This window comes from Cheilinus undulatus, linkage group 21 (assembly GCF_018320785.1).
Source record: "Cheilinus undulatus linkage group 21, ASM1832078v1, whole genome shotgun sequence".
In the NCBI taxonomy this organism is placed as follows: Eukaryota; Metazoa; Chordata; class Actinopteri; order Labriformes; family Labridae; genus Cheilinus; species Cheilinus undulatus.
The window spans coordinates 17,480,036-17,501,179 of NC_054885.1; the positions used below are offsets into that span (position 1 = coordinate 17,480,036).

Sequence of the window (21,144 nt, forward strand, 5' to 3'; positions counted from 1 at the left end):
GCATTTGTGGATGGCCTTAGCCTTGTCACTTATTAGTATTATAAACGGTAGATGGTGGAATTTTTTCTGAAATTGTTCAGTATTTTTAAACCCTAATTTTTGTGTGTGTTTTTTGCAGATTGGTGAACCTCTGCCCATCTTTACTTGTGAGAGACTCTGCCTCTAAAATGTTCCTTTTACACCCAGTCATGCTACTGACCTACTGCCAAGTAACCTAATTAGTTGCAACTGTTTTTCCTAGGTACCACTTACTTTTCAAGCCTGTTGTTGAACCATTGCCATCCAGCACAGTCCCCTCTTTACCACAATGGTTTAATATAATGTCTGCAATACTGCTGTCAATCTCACGGTCCCTTCCAACCTCACTTGTGAATATGACCTTGAGATATTTCCTTCCCTTGGGGCACAGACTCACTCGATGAGCGAGCGAGCAATCCACTGTTTTACAGCTGAGAAATGTGGCCTTGGACTTGGAGGTGCTGACATACAATCCAATCATATCTTTGAAATTGTTTTACACAACAGATACATAAAAAGCAGCAAAAACAGAAGTGAAGCTGATTAACAAGTCATAGAATATTTATACAGAGATAACGTATGGCTTGTCTGTAAACCAATGTTCCTGTCTTCAATGTGTTTTTTTCTTCCTTCTTTTAACCAACAACAAGACAGGCCTGTCCATGGCTTGTAGGAAGTATCATTTATGTGGAAACTTCCATTATTTTATGACATGATTGACTCATTTGGTTAATTGTGGGTGACGGAATTTGGTATTGTATATGGTGACCAAAAGCAAACAGATGAGATGAAGATAAGATGTTGTGAAAAGATTAAATAAAGCTGAAAACTTCATGGTATTTTGGATGTTGAAATAATATGGTTCAGGTCAAATGGTGGTGGTCATGAACTAGACTGGCCATCATGAAAATATCATGATGGATAATCAAGGAGGCATCTGCTTTTCTCTGTTGGAGGTGAGAAGTAAGAGTGGTTGTGGAGTTGGTAGCCTAGTGGTTATGTCAAATCCCGTTATATACTGAGGCTACTGTGAGCAGTCAGGGTTCGGTTCCGCTTGTGGCTTCTTTCCTGCATGTCATTCCCAAATTCTCCCCCATTTTTCTAACTCTATTCACTTTCCTATAAAGAAAGGCATAAAAGCTCAAATAGTTTTAAGAAGTTTTAGTGATGGATTTCTTCAAAAGATGGAGTTCTTGTGATACATTTATTATCTTCTGTATAAAAGTAACAACAGCAGTTTCAGTAAGTATTTTTATGATGTCTGTCTGAAATGTTGAGTTATTATTTAACCAAAGAGTGAACTTTATCTGAACATCTTAACATTAATAGTTAATTTCTTCCTGCAGACTTCTATACTCAGTCAAGGCAAATCAACCAGCTTTATATTCATGGTGACATAGCAGGGCTTTTATGGCCCTGCTTTGGGACACTCCTTCACAGTGACATAAATGTCCGGCATGCATGTAAACACATACACCTATCTGACCCCACTCTTATCTCGTGTAAATATTCAGGACCATTGCGTCATATTTCAGTACTGTTTTCTTTTGCCAGGAAACCACCAGGATTATTCATTCCACTGTTGATATAAGATGCTTTCACATCAGGACTGGAATCCTGCCATCTAAATAAAATACAAGGTCATCTTGTGAATTCATTTTTAATTTTGTGGTGTTGATAACTCAGGAGATTAGTTAGAATTAAGTGTTTTTTGTGCTGTCCTTTGTTGAATCCATTTTGAAATCAGTACCTTTACTTCTGCATTTTAACCAGAGTAATTGTACTTTTTCCACACTGTTTCAAATCTGGGGAACGTGTGGGTTGATTTCTCATCATGTGATTGGGCTTGCGTGTTTAGCTGTGTGTTTTTTTTATGTGTTTAGTTGTGTTGTGATATTGCCTGTTCTACAGTGATCACTGTTGAGTTCTTCTGGTAATTTTTCAAGTGGATTGTTGATATTTTGTTTTTAGACACGTGCACCATGCATGAAGTTATCCACTGAGTCAGAGTTTCTGCCTGTGACCTTAGATGCTCCTCAAGTATGCACAGTGTTTCTTAAGCATCAATATTCATAGCCTTGCAGTGAGATTTACCCTGCTTCGGTAGAATCAGCCATTAATGTGTGTTTATTTTTACTTAGTTTCTTGGCCAATTTGTTATGAACTTTCCAGTGTGGACAGGGCCCAATACTGCCTTTCCTAGAGGAAAAAGTAAATTTGCATTCTGTATTTGACCAGTGTGGCCAATGACTAATGTTGCAGTATCATTAAAACTCTCTGTTCTTTTTATTGCTCATTCACTATCTCTCTGTGTACACAACCCAGCGCGCCATCTCTTCTCAGCTTTGGAGATAACACCATCTATGACACTCTCCCCTCATCCACTGTAAACAAACCAGTGACATCTGAAAGGCTGCAGGACACAGAGACACAAACTCACTGTTTAGTACTTAGTGTCTGTTTAAATGCTTCTTTGATATTCAGCGGAAGGATTAATGCAGAGTGGGCAGCTTTATGGCCACCATAAGTCCTTTGTTGCTCACATTTCTTTTGACCACACCCTCACTATTCTGGCATGAACTACTCGATTTCTCAAGTTTTAAGTCAACAGTCAGAACAAAGCTCTTATCAGTGATAACAGAAATGATTGCAATGTAGAAATTGCAACATAAAGAAAATGCAGTGATTAACTGAACAAGATGGGATCGGCTTTGAATGACACAGGTGTGAGGTGTGTACCAAAGTTATGAAATGCGGAAAAGACTTCAAATTTACAAGAAATCGTGGGATAGATGTACCTGATCATGACATCCTACTTCTCCTTCTTTATTTTAAGGAAGTAATTCATTTCCCCACAAAGATGAAAGGAAAAAAGATCATTACAATGTTAAAGGTCAGATTAATTTTAGTAAAGTAATAAGAGCTTCTTTGTGAGAGTTAATCCCCAAAAAACTATAAATAATAGCTCAGGCATTTGTTTTCTTTAAGCTATGAAATTACACTGCCTTAATGACATGGGCATTACAATCGAAAAGCCTTTAACTTCAAACTTGTGCACTGTAAAGTTGGCAAAGGCTGTAACATTGGTAACTTTATACTAGAAATATAAAGTAAATAAAATTGAAGAATCTACCATCTGATGTTCTAGTAGATAACAGTGCAATTATTTACAGTTTCTTGTAGTCTCTGTCTGAAGCAGAAAAATGGAAAAAAAAATAGCTTAGACAAATAATGATTAATGCTTCTAATTGTTTCTTCTGGTGGTTTGCTTACGTAATGTGCCTTCACAAAGCTACAAACGGGTTCATCATCAGGGAAATAATTGCAAGAAAATGGGGGTGGTGTACTGTGCACTGATGTGGTTTGAATGGAGAAACTGGAAACAATCTGAACAATTAAACTCATCCTAATTAAGACTTAATTCATTTCCTTAAATACCAAGATCAACTTTGATTGTGTTGAGGGGATATATTGAAAGCAAACAGGAAATGAGAGGAAATCAAGTGAGGCAGTTTTCTAGAACAGAAACAGAGGCTTTCACATAAGGTTTTTTGCAAAGTCTAAGCAGGCTTTCATGTGATTTACACTGAGGAGAGGCAGCCGTTTTGCTTCTCTGCCATAAAGCCCAGAAAAAAAAGAGTTGTTTTCTGTAGCCTCCACCAGATCTGTGTCTTGCAACAATCCTGTCCCTTACCTCTGCAGGGAGTTCCTTTAACCATAATGGCTTGGATATGCTTTGTCTGCTGTGAGACCTTCTCTTGAGAGGTATGTGCCTTTCGAAATCATTTGTAATCAATTTAATTTACCAGAGGTAGACTCCAGTCAAGGTGAAGAAACATTTCATTGAGATTAAGAGAAATGGGAGGAACCTGAGCTAAACTTTTAGTGTTTTTGCAAAGGGTCTAAATACTTCTGTAATTGTGACATTTCATTTTTAATTTTACATAAATCTGCAAAAAGAGTTTAAAAATTCTGATTTCTCTTTTTCATGATGGATGCTGGGTGTAGATTAGTGAGAATAAATATTTTTTTTCCTCCGTAAGGCTGCAAAATAAGAAAATAAAAAGGACTTGTAATTTTTCTGAAAGCACTGTATGTGGAGTAAAAGGAGACCTTTAAGTGGAACATTAGCACCACTATGTGGTGAAAACGAATACAGCCACAATTAGCTTCAGTAAACCTCTTCAGAGCTACAATCACTAATATACCGATTGAATGAGCAAAAGATAATAGACAATGAACAGTCTGCTCCTGTATCAACACCTCTAATTTCCAGACAAATCTAAACAGAAATCAGAGCTTCAGTGAAGCATCATCATGTTGTCAGCACTAAACACAAACATGACAGTACTACTTGTTGATAAGTTTTTTTTTTATTTTCTCCCTAATCACTTTTAAATTCATTGGACAAGCACGTTCTTGTGAATCATGTCACAAGAACCTGAAAATAAGAACATAAAAATGGAAGATATCATCAGCTACAAAAATTTGGCGGTGATAAAGTAAGGGAAAGGAATATACTAAAATAAAATTTATACATGGGTCAAAATCGGTAAAGTAAGATGTAGTGTTTGTACATTTGTCTTGTAAACAAAAGCATCTTGAAGCCATCTGACAGATCAGATGTGGAGGAGGTCAAACTGAAGAAAGTCAACACTGGTTGGCATGACGCATTAACAGGAACCCTGAAGGGACAAATGTCTTCATGGGTCACAAAAATGTCGTGAACATGAATGTTTAAAAATAGTCACACAGAAACATGATGTTTTTTCACATACAACAGCATCTCTGCTACATACATCAAACCTTCACTCCTTACTCCCTGGTTTACTGTGATATGAGGTATATGAGGCAAATTCTCGGTTACGATTAAACCGTCCAACATGGCAACGTCTTATTTAAGATATTACAGCATTGCATTCACTGTGCCATGTTTAATGATTGCTAAAACAACAGGCCATTGGGGTGTTAAGGGGTTCAAAGACTCATTCAGTAGAGTGATATCAGATCTAGCACTCAAGGCCAGCTGTAGCTATGGAAGACAGCGCAATTATTGTCATCTTTACAAAAAGAGAACATTACAGCATAAATACATTTCAAACCAGCAAGAAAATTACACTGAACATTTACGAGACGATATCGTGAACCCGTGCTTCTGAGGATTAGGCACCCAATTTCTTAGGGGACAATATAATGCTTAAGCAGACGTGAAAGGTCTAATGCATACAAATTTTTTGTCAGCCTTTTTTTTTCAGCTTAAAATTCACATGGCTGCTGGGAAACAGCTGAAGAAATACTTCATCACTAACACATTTTTCATCAAATTCAATAAAAAAGCAAAGCTGCTATGTTGGGTAAAACTAAAACTAGGGTTTTGAATTACATTTACAATATCCCAATTAAATGCAATTTAAAAAGCCCAACCCTCCCTCCCCTCTAAACCCTTCCTAAAGATGAGAAAATGTTAATGAAAAATCCCACTTTCACATATCAACCCCCCTCCCTACCTCCCACCTGCCCATGTAAACCCACACAAAGGGTATCCCGGATCATACACCCAAATATTTTTAACCCAGAAACCCGTCTGCATACGCCCAAACAGCAAGTCATTCTACTGATGTCTGAGCTCTGTTGATCTGACGGGGTACTTTAACTCGATGTAAGAAAACGGCTCAAAGTGCTAATTGGATTCTTTTAAAGAAATAAGAGAACCGAGGAAGAAGAGGAGGGCGGTCAAAGGGGAAGGCCATTCTATCGCTGTCCAACAGCTACCTCTATCGGCCAATGAATAGCCCTAACATCACTTTTGTTCTCCAAAAATATACCAAGGACAACATTTACCCCCAAACCAGCCCTCACTCTACCTCTACTTCAACTGATTAAATCTGTTTTTTTACATTTATATATTCTTATAAATATATATAGATATATATATGGCCCTTATTGAAGAAAACATGAGTTTCACATTGACACGAAAGTACCATAATCTCTATATAGCCGAGTAGAAAGTGTTTTCAGTGCTCAAGTGAGCTGGCAGCAGTCTGTTTATGTCACACTCATTCAACAAGTAACAAAACATAAGAAAAGTCCTCGTGAAGTCGCAGAACTTCTGAAAAGAGTGCTCACGGCACCTCATAGGCTTTTCCACTTTTTCCTGAGTAATACTTTAACCTTGTAACAGACAACTTTTTTTCTATTTTTGCTATTTCAATTCTGGGCTATTCCCTGCCATCATGGTTTGAATCATTATTTCACAAATGTAAAGTTGATTGCTTTAACACTTCAGCTCCTCGGAAAAGAAATATGTCCGGTGCTACTCTATGCTTAATGAAAAAGTACTTTCAGTTCATGATTAATGACCTAGTGTCCCTAAAATGACAAGAATAAAACAGTTCATACATCTTTAACTTAAAAAATAACATTATTTTAAAAAATTGCATTTGCAGGAAGCCTTGTAGGCTCATTGTGGGGAGAGGAGTGGGCACAGCAACAGAGCTTCAGAATACTTGACAGAAAGATGTCACTTAAAAAAATAATAATAATAACAATAATAATAATAGTAATAAAATAGGAGCGCTAGAAATTAAAATATGATCATCAGCATAACAACAGAGTGTTCTCTCCCTCTCAGGCTCTCATCTGTAGCTTTGGCTTGTTGTAGTTTTGGAACCTGTACTTACTGGCTCATTGACATCAGATAACAAACTAGTATACCCTGAGAATTCAGACACAGGCGTTCGTATCCTGTGATCCACCTCCCCGCCAGAATCAGTGCCGTAAGTCAAGCCGCTGCCATCCGGCTTGAACTGGGAGCCAAAGGCCTGGGCAAAGTTTTCTATCTGGTAGGAAGGCTTGGAGGAGTCCAGAGAAGTTAGATCCTGCGAGGCAGCTAAAGGGTAGACCACTGTTCCGTTCTTGCCCGGCGGATGGTCTTTCTGGCTGCTCAGGTCTGATGGGCTGATCTGATAGGAGGAAGGGGGGGTGGAGGAGTGCTTCTCCATCTGATCACTGAGCTCCTGAGACGGGGTGAGCTGCTGGTGTGTGGAGGCCTCCAGGCTGCTCAGGTGGAAGCCGTGCTGTGGCGAGGAGGTCGTCAACATCGCAAAGTGAGACTTTGGCACGGAGGAGGGCAGCGAAGGAGAAGCCGCCGACTGGCCAAACCCACACTCCAGTGGGGATGTAGTGTAGATGTTTTTGTCGGCGTAGAGGGGATTCCCCGGGTGGGAACTGGTGAAAGGTCCTGAGGTGGGGGTCCCGGGGCCCAGAGGGAAGCTGGCACTGTGGCTGGTGCGCTCTAAAGCTTGCAGCAAGAAGCGAGAGTATTCGTTCATCATGACGTTCTTGTCTCCAGACGGGCTGGCGGTGCCGGCGTTGTGGCCGATGTCTGGGCCATCAGCTGAGACAGGGTTCAGCTCAACATGCTGATCGCTGATATCGAAGTGAACGTCATGATGGGAGCCGTCAGGTTTTTGGGCGTAGTGATCTAGGAGGCTCTGAAGCACCTCATCAGGGATCCCTGATTTATCCAGACTCAGAGGAGGGTCACTGTCCATCACACCCTGAATGACCGACTGCTGGGTAGACAAATGGCCCATACCGACGTCGTACTCGTTGCTGGTTCCTCCCACTCCCACTTGCCCAGATGAGTTTGCATTGTTTGCGGCATGAAGGTAGCGTCTTTTCTTGAGGAACTGCATGGCGTCATCATAGTTGCTGCTGGTGGGTCCTACCTTGGCCCCATTACCCTGCATGAGACCAAGCCCGTCCATGCCTCCGCTCTGCTCCAGTGCGCCTGCTTTGTCTTTGTCCACACTCTTACGATTAGCCTTTTTGAACGCCATCTTTGGAGCTCTGCTGTGATGGCCCTGTTGCATGCTGGGTCCTGGCTCAGTGGAAGAAGACACCGTTTGGTTCTCCAAAGAGAACTCATGGATACTGTAGCCTCCAGACACCGCCCCCTGAATATGCGGTATCCTCAGCCCTTCTCCATCTTGCTTCTTCTTCTTGCGCTCCCCTCCCTCTCCAGAGTTTTTTGACTTCCCCCGCTTCCTCCCAGTACTCCCAGCATTTCCCTGAGTGATTCCATAGCTGCCATGTCCTATGTCTACACAACCCATGTCCATCATCCCGGGATCCAGCCCCTTCTTTATGGCTTCTCCACAGGTTCGCTTGTGCTTAAGCAGTCGGTCTGTCCTAGAAAAATACTGTAGAAAACAAAGACAAATCAACTTATTTCTAAGAAATAAATTGAACATTCTACAAATAAAGATGAGATCATCATTACAGGGCTGCCTGCAGCAGACTTCATCTCACTGACCTGTTGGCAGGTCTCACATCTGTATGGTTTTTCACCACTGTGTGTCCTCTTGTGCCTCTCCATGTGGTACTTCTGAATGAAACGCATATTACACTGGTCACAGCTGAATGGCTTCTCTCCTGACAAACAGAAAAACAAGTAGAGTTTAGGTTCAGCTTTAATGAAACACACTTTTACGTACAAAATAAGTCAGGCTGAATAGTGATATTATAGGTTGTCAATATCTCACCACTGTGGATTTTCTCATGTCGCTGGAGAAGATACTTCTGAATGAAACTCATGTTGCACTGACTGCATCTGAAGGGTCTTTCACCTGAAATCAAAACAGAGAGATTTATATTCCAACCTTGTTGTCGTGTGATGACTTTACCTCCACTGTGCATCAACAAACCCAACAGAACACATTTAACCATAACCATAATCAGCAAAGAATTGTTTTCCTGATCAACGTATTTTCTGTATTCTCCAAAAACTTGTTCTCTTTCTTCTATGAGCTTCTACAGTGCTTAGCATTAGCTTGCTAGAACTGTGCATCAACAAACCCAACAGAACACATTTAACCATAATCAGCAAAGGCTAATTTGCAAAAGATTTCAGAGCAATTCACAACTGTTCATCACATATGAAATACTATATTTTAACTCAGGTCATTGACTATCTGTCGAGTGTATCATGTTATTGTCAAAGACTGAATGAAAAGCTCTATTTATAAAGCCCACTACTGCAGTTGTGTGGGGAAAAAAGCAGTTCTGTAAAAGGTAAACACTATTAGTTTGAGTCCTGTTTTTTACATCCTACCTGGTAGTTTAGATCAGATGAGACCACAGATTATTCAAACCAGTGTTAAATTTGGCAGCAAATCTTAGATTTAGTCGTAGTTTTAGTCTTAAGACATAAATAGTTTTAGTTTTAGTCACATTTTGTTCACCCTTCTTCTTTAGTCTAGTTTTAGTTGACGACAACTTTGAAAACATTTTAGTTCAGTTTTAGTTGACAAAAAGTCCTACATTATAGTCTTTTCTTTTAGACACATCATATTTTCTCTAAAAAAAAATTGCCAAATTGTAAAAAAATAATAAATAAACACTCATTTTATTCAATCAATAGCCTACATATAATAATCTGAAATAAACTCATGAAAATACTAACAAACACTGGATGACATTTTTATTCATAATGGTACTCTTACTAATGAGCCTTAATTAACAAACTCTTTATTGATAATATTAGTAACATTTATAGGAATATTGGTGCATTTGGGTTGGAAAATGAGACAATGTTTTTAACCAAACTCATGCTTTTTATCTATTTACATAACTAATTAGACATTTGTCCTTTAAAGGACCACATTTACTCAGATATCTTGCTAAAAACTACAATTCCAATTTCTCCATGTGACTTTGAACGTATCATAATAAGTTCATTTTATTCTCCTTGAATTACAAAAAGTCCAAGCCTCTTTAGACACATCATACATCATACTGCGAAATATGTTGCTTTCTTTGGCTCGCTAATTTGCATTTGTCTTGTCGATTTTAACGCAGATTTCAATTTTGGATTGCTGTTTTTGACTTACGGGACCTAATACAAGGTTTTGGAGGGTTTTTTTTATCACTGCACCTCTGACCAAGACTGAGGAGGATTAGCGTGCAGCAGCTACAGAAGCTAATATTAGGAGTCTATGTTACTGAACAGCTGATGGAGTTTTCGACGATTCAAAGGAAGGCTGGCTGCATTTTAGTTAAATATCTTTTAAAGGCTACCACTAGAATACAGAACAGAGCTACATGTTTAATCTACCTATCAACTCCTCTCTCTGTCACGCTGCTTCACACCCAGGCACACCGCTCCTCCTCCTCTCTCTCCTCTGGATGTTTTGACAGACAGCAGGTCAGGCACAGAGGAGAAACATCACAGAATCTGAATGTCCATCAGTTCCGCACGGACATTTTAGTCTTGTCTCGTCTTTGTAACAAAAAGTAATCTACTTTTCATCAGAGTTTTTATCATCGGTTATGTATTTTTAGCCCGTCCTCTTCCCATCTTCCTCATTGAGAAAAGGTTGTTGAAGAACATTTTTCTTCAGAGTTTTTGTTAACAAAATAAGCACTCATTCAAACAGAATTTTTCAAACAAAAAGCCTCATCCCTTAATATTTAAATTGTGCTCAAGGACTTAAGTTTGTTTCTTTGTTCTAACTTAAGCTTTAAAGTGTGGTTTAAGTAAGTTTAGGTTTTGTGCATCCTTATAATAGACTAGTCCTTCCTTTCTCAAACTTCCATTTGTTGTGACCCAATCTGAGACTTAAAAGTCTTCTGAGGGCCAATAAAACCCTTGTACAACCGTAACAACTTCTTCTTAGATTCATTTTCAAGTTTTTATTTCAAAAAATGTTTTTTTTTTCCCAATTTGAACACTTGGCAACCAAACTGTGATGCTGGTTTCATACTTAAGACAAAATACATGATTAATGATCATTCAAAACATGACTTAACAAGATGTCAATTTTTTATATAACTTTCAGATGACCTCAATTAAAGGCCCATCTATTGCTCTTTTCCTCCTCTGGAAATTGACTACATAAAGAAGGGTGCTCTAACAGTACTTGTACCTCCCAACCCCCAACAGGGACATCAACTTTACTCTGCACTTTGTGCTGGTGGAGTGGAAAGCAGCTTCTCTCTCTCATATCAAAAACATAAGGAGATCTTGGTGGTGAACTGTTTCTGCCACTCATTTCTACTCCAAGCTGACACAGCGGCTTCAGCCCAGTTCAGGTGCTCAGTGTAATAAACACTTTCCTTCTAATACCTTACCTACAGTTATGAGAAATATACTATTTCATCATTCAGTTCAAGAACAGCTGTCATGCTTTGTACAGGTCAACATTTCGCTCACACTTTTCATTGAGTCCCTGTCCAGCCTTGAGTTTATTTAATCTGTTACAGCTGGATTGTTCACAATTCAATTTATACCATGCAATCTGGTTCTAAACTGGTCAACAATGTATTAGCAACCACAAGTGTGCAATACTGCAATTAACTGGATAACAATGTTTTTTCATCAATACCCATGTGCAATAACTTCACTGATCAATATTGCTCTTCTTGTACATTTGTTTCATTTTGTCCAATTTGTTTGTCTTTTTCATATTTCTATTTGTTTAAATTTTGTTTTTGTTTCTTTTCCTAAATTTCAATTCTGGGTTTCAAAGTGAAATTTTGTAGCTACGGTGGAAAAAGGAATACTACTGTACCTGTGTGTATGAGGACGTGTCTGCGTAGGTGATAGGAACTTCTGAAGGATGCAGCACAGTGTTCACAAATGTGAGGCTTGGTTCCCGGTGACAGACTGCCTCCATCTGGATCCAGCATCATTGATTGCTGTTGAACAATAACAGAAAAACCAAAGGTTGCTTGTAAAAAAACATTGTATGTTATCAGGCTTTGTTTATAACAACTCAAAAAATATGTGCAATAATAAATGCATAATCCTTTACAATACCAAGGGCTATCTAAACTTAAAAAAAAAAAAAAACTTGGACGCATTACTGTTAATTTTGTCAAAAAGCATCATTAAGCTTTTCTTTGTGTTGCAAAGTTCTTGCTTGTGAGTCTGGGTGGATTTTTGTTAAGAAAATTTCATATGAAAACAATCTGAAACTACATAAATATAGTACAAACCTTTGCCTCGCTTCGCTTTTTTCTTGGTTTACCCTCCTGTCCATCACCATTTGACCTTCGACCCTTTCTCCCAGTGGGTTCCTTTCCTAACTGACTCGGCAGCTGTGAGAATGACAAAGGGAGAGAGAGCGGGCCGTGAGAGTGAGCCATGACAAGGACATCACTTGACTAAAGAGTGGGAATCTTTAGTCTAAAACCTATCACAAAACAAGTCCGTGTTTGCTACTCAGACAAAAAGAACACATTGTGTAATGATTGTCTCTTATAAACTTAATGTGCATAATGTGGTTCTAGTTGACAAAATAACAATGCCTTAAATTTATTGCCCTGATTTGCATAAGTGCCCTATAATTTCCTTCTTTATATTTTATTCAGCCAAAGACACAGACAAACTGAGCATTTGCTGTTCTCTAAACTTCATTATTACCTATGTCTGTGGATTAATAATTAAAGAAAGATGATATTGTGTAATGATTGTCTCTTATAAACTTAATGTGCATAATGTGGTTCTAGTTGACAAAATAACAATGCCTTAAATTTATTGCCCTGATTTGCATAAGTGCCCTATAATTTCCTTCTTTATATTTTATTCAGCCAAAGACACAGACAAACTGAGCATTTGCTGTTCTCTAAACTTCATTATTACCTATGTCTGTGGATTAATAATTAAAGAAAGATGATATTGTGCTCCGGTTTGCCAAGTTTCTACTGCTTCTTACTAGTTGTCACACAGAACCTCAGTGCCATATGGAGCCTGACTGGGAAAACATGGTTGCACCTGCTGTTCTGGAAGAAAAAAGCTGCCAAATTTATGGAGTAAATCTTAAATACTCAAAAACACAAGCTTTGGCTAGTTGTATGAACAAATATATAACAAATCCCCCCAAAAAAGATACATCTTCAAAAGAGGATTAAACATCCTGAAAAAGAAAAATAATGAATGATGAAAAGAAATCCTTTATGTGAAATTGGCCTTGAGTAGACAATGTAAAAAAAAAAAAAAAATCGGACACAGTGAAGACAATAATTCATCCTTGAGCCTTGGCCATCTTGGATGCCTGGCTATTGTTAGAGCAGTGAGGTTGTGTGTTTTTCTATTTGAATCAGCACAAAAGACGTCTGAAATGAAGTGCAAGCTCAAACAAGACAGCTGTGTCCTTGTGACGTTTTCATTCGCGCTGAGGCTCGATGACATCACTGCTCCACCAAAGAGAAAAACAGAGGGAAGGATTGAGGGGGAGAGGGGAGGGGGGCTTTTTATATTTTGCATCCCAAGCCGTCGGTGGATTTATGTCACCATAAATACACAAGCTCCTCCCTTGCACCCGTCCTCTCCCAAGCACCTCTCTTACTGGCTTTTTAAATATGAGCTGCTTAACAACACAGCAGGACTGCTTTTGGGGACAAATCAACCTAAAATCATAAAAGACTTAACATCACTACTTTATTCACTCTGATTTTGCTCAGTTTATATTTATATTTATTAAATACATAAACTGCAGCTGGTGATGTAATAAACAACAAAGTAAAAGCTTTTTAAGGTCTTATTTTCCTCTAAACATAATGCTATGAAGCTACAAACTTGGATAGAAAATGCAACTTCTCCCACTCTAGCAATGCTGCGTTGCATTTATAGATATGTTGACAGTGCAGTTATCTGTACCTCATATAAATGAGCTAAATCAGGACGTGCTGTGGGCCTGGAAGAGAGAGTACATGAGGCAGCAAAATGGTGACTTTCATAAGAACTTTACACTAGGTGTCTGGACGTACCATGTATTAGTTATAATATGTTGATATTAATGATTTGCTTATCTTTATAATGGCCACAGGTACTGATAGTGGGCTAAATATTAACCTTAAAACTGTTACTTGCGAAGAATTGATCATGATCAGCAATTATAAGATGTAAACTTAGGAAGAAAAGAACATTTGGTTAACTCCACTTAGTGGGAAACATTTAAGAATATTACTCACTGGAGTAAAAGATTATACAGATTATGTATATGTTCATGTAGTACATGAATAAAATAAGATACCTCTAAAGAAAAGCAATGGCTTGCAATGTTAGACTGTAGTTAAATGTTTGGTCTGAGAATCTAAGTGCACAGAAGCAGCAAATCCTCACGGATATGCTCCGTGTGCTCTGTGAAAAAAGACTTGCTGATACTTTTGAATGACAAAGAACTTAACTAGGGATGCATGATAGTGGATGCAGATATCCATGCATGTTGAAAAATTCATCTTAAGCCAATAACTGCATCAGCACTGATATTCAGAACCGTAACTACTGTTCCTAAAACACACTTCAAGTAGAAGGATGAACAGAGAAACAAATGTCAGATCTTAAATCACACTTTAGAAAATTGAGGAAGGAGGCTAAGAAAAGAAAAAGACCTCAGCTTCTGTAACTCTGTAGGTCATGCTTAAAAATGCAAATATACGGCTGATATATACAGCTTATTCAGGCCAGTAGTTACAGCCCATATAGGCCCATATTTACAGCTGATAGAGGCCAATATTTAAAGCCTGCAAAGACCTATATTTACAGAAAATAGAGGCCTAAATTTAAAGCTGATACAGGTCCATATTTACTGCAAATATAGGTTCATATTTACAACATACAGGCAAATATTTTAAGCCAATACAGGCTAATACTTACAGCCAAAATAGGCATTAATTTGCAGCCAATTTAGACCAGTATTTGCAGCAGATATAGGCTATTTACAGCCAATAAAGGCCTATATTTATTGCAAATATAGGGTGATATTTACAGCCAATATGAGCTGATATTTAAAGGGGATATAAATTGAAATTTAAAACATATAGGACAATATTTATAGCCAATAAAGGTTGATATTTCCAGCCAATATAGGAGGATATACAGTACTTACAGCAGATATAGGCTAATATTTAAAGTCCATACAGGCAGATATTTACAGCCAGTATACGCAAACATGCACATGTGACACACTGGTTGTAAATATCCTCAAACATTTTCATATCTACCAATTTTTATTAACTTTTTAAGCTTATATTGATTTCACACAGCCATAAACATCACTTCAAGTTGTATGTGAATCAAATTAGCAATGAGTAGTCTAATACCTATAGCTCAAAATTCTATAACAAGGGATATCAAACTTGCAATTGAAACAGTGTAATCAGAGTTAATCTAGCTTCTCTTCAGGCAGTGATTTCCCATCATTTGAACTTACGTTGCCCATGTTGAGGTCATGCACCAGCAGGCTCTGGTTGTTACTGACTGTCACCTCCAGCAGCTCTGTGCTCTTCCCGAGGCCTCCAGGGTAAACAGGAAGGCGATAATCGTGCTCTGACAGCTTCTCCTGCTTGATGCCCATGGTGTGAACATAGTCTCCAACCCCCACACACCCCATGCGGCTACCCTGGGTGCCCATGCTGCAGTCAGGTGAGTCACGCTCCTTCTTCAGGATCATTTCATGCGGCGGAAGGTCCTGCATGACGGAGTGGGCAGCCAGCCGGGTGAAGCTGGTCACCGGGGGGAGATGGCTGAACATAATCATGCCTGGGCCGAAATTGGAGTCCATGCTCCCGTTGGAGTGCAGGAATTCATTGCCTAGTTTGTCTTGAATGATGCTCATGGTGGATGCCGGCAGGCTTGAAGACTACAGGGTGGCAATCAGTGTCATCCTGCGGGGAAACAACATCAGTCTATTTGAATGCTTTATTAATACCGTAACTAGCAATTACTTTGTGATGCTTAAACATGCTATACAAATATAAACACAAGCAAACGATAAACAATCATGTAGCCAGCTTGGTCTTCAGGAATCAGTGTCACGGCCTCTGATCTCACAACTGGGTGCTTAGTCGGATTAAAACTGACGATTTGTGGGTCAACAAAGGGCCTGCAGTCTGGCTCAATGACAAGCCGAAACAAGCAAAAACACTGAAACCACGGTATACAAAATTCTCTCTGGTTGATTACAGCGAGTATGTTCAGTATTTTACAGGGCAAAAAGGTCATTCTGGCTGCAAGGCCAGACACAACATGAGATGAGGAATGAGAGGATTGAAGTTGTGTGTTAATCTGTTTGATGGGCCTGTCTGACCCAGTCATCCTATTTGCATGAGCTTATCTGCCAATGAGAGTGCATACAGACTGCATTAGGATGACTGTTGGTGTAATTATGTGGCTTCTGCATAAACAGATCAAGTCAATTTTTTTGTAAAAACCTCTAATATCTAACGCAGATATTTATACATTAACTGTGTATATAATGTATTAATATTTACATTAAACAGAATTATCCATGCATGGATGCATTATTGTAAAGAAAATAACAAATCCTGAAAGGTAAAACTAAATGTTCAATTAAATTTGCATTAAAATGTGTTTTCTATTGGCCTATTATGTCCTGCTAGGATGTTTGGCTATCGTATAAACGAGCCATCCAGCTCATACATGCTTACTGACTGCTGCCAAATGCCTTCAGCTTTGATGATGCGTTAGCAACAATAACCTACTCTGCTAGCACAAAGCCAACTTTTACACAGTAAATCAAGACTTCAGCCTCCACGTCCCACTTCGGGTTTCTCAAATGTTAAAACTCGACGCACAATGCATTGTACTTCTTAAGTTCTATGCACATTTACGAAAACTGCCAACCTTGTTAGCTATGCAATTAGCTACCTAGCTAACCATTTGGCTAACCAGTCTTGCGGGGCCCTTCTTTGTGATGCAGGATCAGGCAATAATTAATATGGCCATGCAATAACAGCAGCAGATCTGCGCTGATGAACGCCACGCCGTACACATTTACACAAGAAAACCACCGAGAGTACAACAAAGTCTGTTCCTCCTTAAACATTTACACACATCCAGTAATATAATTAATTTAGTTTGAATAAAAGAGGGCGATTTAGTGGAAGATATCGTTGGAAACAAGCGTTAACGTCACACAAGACGCTCAAAAGCTTCGAGCTGGAGAAATCATCAAGGACGCCTGCTACTTAACTCGTAATAAATACAAGACAAAGCATGCCCATCTTACATCGTCTGTATCGATTCCTGACTATTTTCTCCAAGTTACTGGCTTCGTTTCCTGGACAGTGAACCAACTGTAAGTGATGGAGCGACAACACAAGCATGACCCCCATTACAAACGGCCCATACAACTCCGCCGAACAATGATGCTCGTCCGACTAGCCGAGACGGCTAGCTAACTTAGCTAGCTAACTAGCGGTAAAGTAACGTTCGAGCGCAGCGCTTTGTTGTCTGTCCCGTACGAGGAGTTTAACTACCGCTCACACCGGCTCTGCGCCAAAGTTAGTTAAAAATTATTTTCTCTTACCGGAACAGGACCATGTCCTGCTGTTTCGGCTCGCGTAGTTCACCCTCAGCCGTCCGTTGCTATATCTAAAGCCAAAACATTGTTCTCTCGCAGCTGCTGGGTTCTTCCATCTTGCCTCGGCGCAGGGGATTCTGGGTCCCGCTGGCAGACGCGTCCAGAAAGGAGGCTCGACAACTGAACTCGTGTTTATCATTACACGAGCAGATGTAGTATTTATAATAAAAGTAAATTAAATTATTTGACGTAATACAAAAAATACATTGCAATGTCTCCCAAAGCCATTCTAAGTATTTATTTTAGAAATGAATAGGATCATTGGGCTCATTAGTAGGTAAGTTGGCTACATCTACTGCTTTTTGTCTTCAGTGTTTGGCAATTAACTGTGTAAAAGAAAAAAACAACATAAATCTTGATAGTTTTCTCCATTTTGTTGTGCAAGTACAGAGTCTGTTAAGGGGGGGTCAAATGACCAAACTGTATTGTACAAAAATGAAACAACAAAAACAATTAGTATGTAAAGATAGTAAGTTACTTCACTATTTAAGCAATAAAACAATAATACATGAAGTACATTTTATAAGGCCAAGACTAAGGCTAAAAATTCTGTCAACATATCAAATGTAAAATTATCCTGTATCTTCTCTAACCTCAATAACTTCTGTCAGATAAGTGAATTATTTAACACATAATAGCATGTCACAGTTTTTTTTAAATATTTTATCTGAATAATGTGAGCATCACCAATAGTGCCTATAAAAAGTATTCACATCAAACACTGCACATCACCACAAACATACCATCCCCACTGTAAAGCACAGTAGTGGCATTATCATGCTGTGGGGATACTTGTAAAGGGAGAGGGTAAAACAGATGGTGCAATTTTTCTACTTTAACATTAACAAGTTTTTTTGGTAAAAAAAAAGCCAAATTATACTGACCAGGATTGATTCCAAGTTGTATATGGCTGCTGTTGGTGTAGCAATTAGCTTGGATGTAGCTATTGTGTAGCGTCAGTTTTATCAGTGCTGGACCACATGTCTTTGTATAAAAAAGAGCAAAGAATAGTGCTGAAAGCCTGATCATGACAGAAAAGATGTTTTCGCTGTTCTGCTTGGCCCTGCTTGGTATGAGTTTGGGATCGTTACGGGAGGGGTTAAGTTTTACAATGAGCCGGTGTATACAATGGATGCTGCTGCTATAGCAGTGAACTCAGATTAGCTACAGAAGAGTGGAATTTCTTGCCCCTGCCTTCCCAAAATGCTTTGTTAAGGAGGTTTCCTGGATGAATGCGACATATACAGTACGTATAGGTTATGATAATTAATTAATCCCTGAAAATCTCTGGAAATTTGCCAGAATTTTACATGATACCATGGGAAATTTGAGTAAAGTGGGTTTGCTTTGTCCTTTTTCTTTTTCAATCATATGTTTTGTTCCATCTCAGGTCCAATCAAAAGAAATTTTCATTTAATAAGTATGAGTGGGAATGTGATTTGTTGTTAAAGAGACTATGGTGGATTTTGAAGCTACAGCAGCTGAGAAACACTGGTTTAGCACCATACCAGTGGTGCCAGGGCTGATTTAGTCTTTAGATTAAGTCAAAACACATTCTTTCATTTGACATTTCCTAACTTTCAACAAGTTTTTTATATTTTCATTCCAGTCATTAATGATAAAAGTTAAAATATCTCACTTTAAATGACAGTGGAAAGTAAAATTCCCAAACTCAAAATAGCTGTGGATGACTGCAAGACAAAACTCTCGTAGCATCCGTTCAGATTATGATGACAGATGTATTTAGCAGTGATGCTCTCAGATCTGCTGGATGAATGACTGTGTATACATCTAAAGGCACATCAGAGTCAGAACCCGCGGCCCCTCTCCTAATTGCTTCAGCTAATGAACCAATTAATTCAGAGAGCCGAGATTAATGGAAATGCAGACAGTAGAGTAATGCAGAAAAAGGTCAGTGGGTGCATTTTTGATGTCCCTGCTGCTCCTTTTATACGTCCCCGATGACAACTCACACAGCGGACGGCACTATCTTTGAAATCACTCTCATCTGGGAGTGCTTAAATATGTATGATGGTGTGATGATGGGTGCCTGATGAACTCAGATGATAACCAGTGATTAGAATTTCAGAACATGGTTTGAGGTTATTAAAGTTCATCTGTACAATTTCAGCGTTGACAGATCTTCATCAAGTAATGTTTCTGAGTAGACTGGATATTTATAGGAACTAAAACAATAAATTAATGACATTTTGTGAGATACTGCATTTGTTTGCAGACTTCAGGGTCTTTGAGGACAGAAATGATTTATTTTATTTTGAAATTTGCTTTTATACCATCATTGAGGTGTCATTTGCTCTAATCAAAGAGCAGGTTTTTATAAATGTGCATTCCAGCACGGCTTCTGGGATGACTTTTTATCTGGTTATGAAACAGACTGAAATTAATACTAATGATCTGCAAAAGCAAAGTAGTCTGTCAAAAATAGGATTAGCCTATTCAAGAAGCCCATTGAATGGGCTCTGCCCAGCTGTGATTTATTATCAATGCCAGTGCAGGTGTATTTGACCAGTAGCATTGATGTTAGCATACTTGATAACAGTAACCTCATTTTGGAGCTGAAAAGTGTGTCAAGCAAATACTTGGTCAGATATTAAAATAGTTTAAAAGTGCCACCTTTAACCCATTTTTGCTATGCGTTTTTCTATTTTTGCAGTTTTACAAATATATGCCACTTCAAACCTCTTTCTAGCACATTTTTCAACCTTTTGACCCATGTTCAACACTTTCCTTTACACTTTTAACCAATTTTTCATGTTTTTTTTTTTTTTTGCTGCTACTAATAACCTCCGCTTTTTTTCCACTTTTTGAAACTTTTAACTCTCTTTCACAACCATTTTCCACTTTGAAATATGCTTTCCCTTTTTATGGTGCCACTTTATTTTTTGTTTTTAATCAATTTAAGCCACTGTTTTGCCAACTTTAACCCTTTATTGCCAATTTGTTCCACTCCTAACCTCTTTTTTGTCAATTTAGTGTAATTTCAATCACTTTTTTTAGCCACCTTCTAAATCTTTAACTCAATTACAATAATCTTGCCACTTAGGGCCATGTTTTGCCATTTTTTTCCACTTATAACCCATTTTAGTTGCATTTTTTGCAACATTTAGCCCATGCTTCCCCCGTTTTGCAACTTGTACCCACTTTTTGACACTTTTTGCAATTTGTAACCTATTTCCACCACTTTTTTTGCCACTTTTTGAAACTTTAACTCACTTTCACAACTATTTTTCCACTGAAAACCATTTCTTGCCACTTTTTGAACTTTTAATGCCTTTTTGACACTTTCTTGCAACCTTAAGCCCATCCTTGCTGCTACATTGCAACTATTACTATTTTTTTACCACCTTTTTTTGCAATTTGACACATTTTTTAAAACTATTTTGCCACTTTAAACCATGTTTTGCATATTTTGGTAATTTTAACCCATTTCTGCCACTTGCCACCCATTTTTATTCGAATTTTTTAAGATTATTTTTCCACTTATGCTGTCACATTTTCTTCTATTGTATTCTCTGGCACCCTGACGTGTGACATTACTATCCAAATACTTAAGTTCATTGTGCCTACCCACATTGTTATCATTACCTAAAAAAGGGTAATTCTGTTTGAAGGAAAGGGGGTTACATCTCAAAAAGGCTATACTGTAGTACAGCATTCATAAATAAAATCAATCTTTGTTGCTTCAATAAGAGTGGTTATTATTCAGGTTAGAAAT

The 21,144-nt window shown here is 38.4% G+C and overlaps 1 protein-coding gene across 1 annotated transcript; it reads right to left on the bottom strand.

Annotated features, from left to right (window-relative positions):
• Positions 1 to 5,476: 5,476 nt before the first annotated feature.
• On the bottom strand, positions 5,477 to 17,489 carry znf281a (zinc finger protein 281a). Its single transcript, XM_041778515.1, has 7 exons — positions 17,355 to 17,489; positions 15,237 to 15,690; positions 12,019 to 12,120; positions 11,592 to 11,718; positions 8,565 to 8,648; positions 8,336 to 8,454; positions 5,477 to 8,222 (listed from the first exon to the last, which is right to left on the bottom strand). Exons 2-7 carry the CDS (start codon positions 15,639 to 15,641, stop codon positions 6,654 to 6,656), a joined length of 2,406 nt encoding a protein of 801 aa, XP_041634449.1. The 5' UTR covers positions 15,642 to 15,690; positions 17,355 to 17,489; the 3' UTR covers positions 5,477 to 6,653.
• Between the last annotated feature and the right edge of the window lie 3,655 nt (positions 17,490 to 21,144).

What these genes read in the sequence shown, in the direction of transcription:
- znf281a (XM_041778515.1), bottom strand. Translation starts at nt 15,641, where the DNA reads ATGAGCATCATTCAAGACAAACTAGGCAATGAATTCCTGCACTCCAAC. An exon ending in ACACGTCCTCATACACACAG is followed by an intron (nt 8,649 to 11,591) that starts GTACAGTAGTAT and finishes TTTTGATTTCAG; the next exon opens with GTGAAAGACCCTTCAGATGC. An exon ending in ACATGAGAAAATCCACAGTG is followed by an intron (nt 8,455 to 8,564) that starts GTGAGATATTGA and finishes TCTGTTTGTCAG; the next exon opens with GAGAGAAGCCATTCAGCTGT.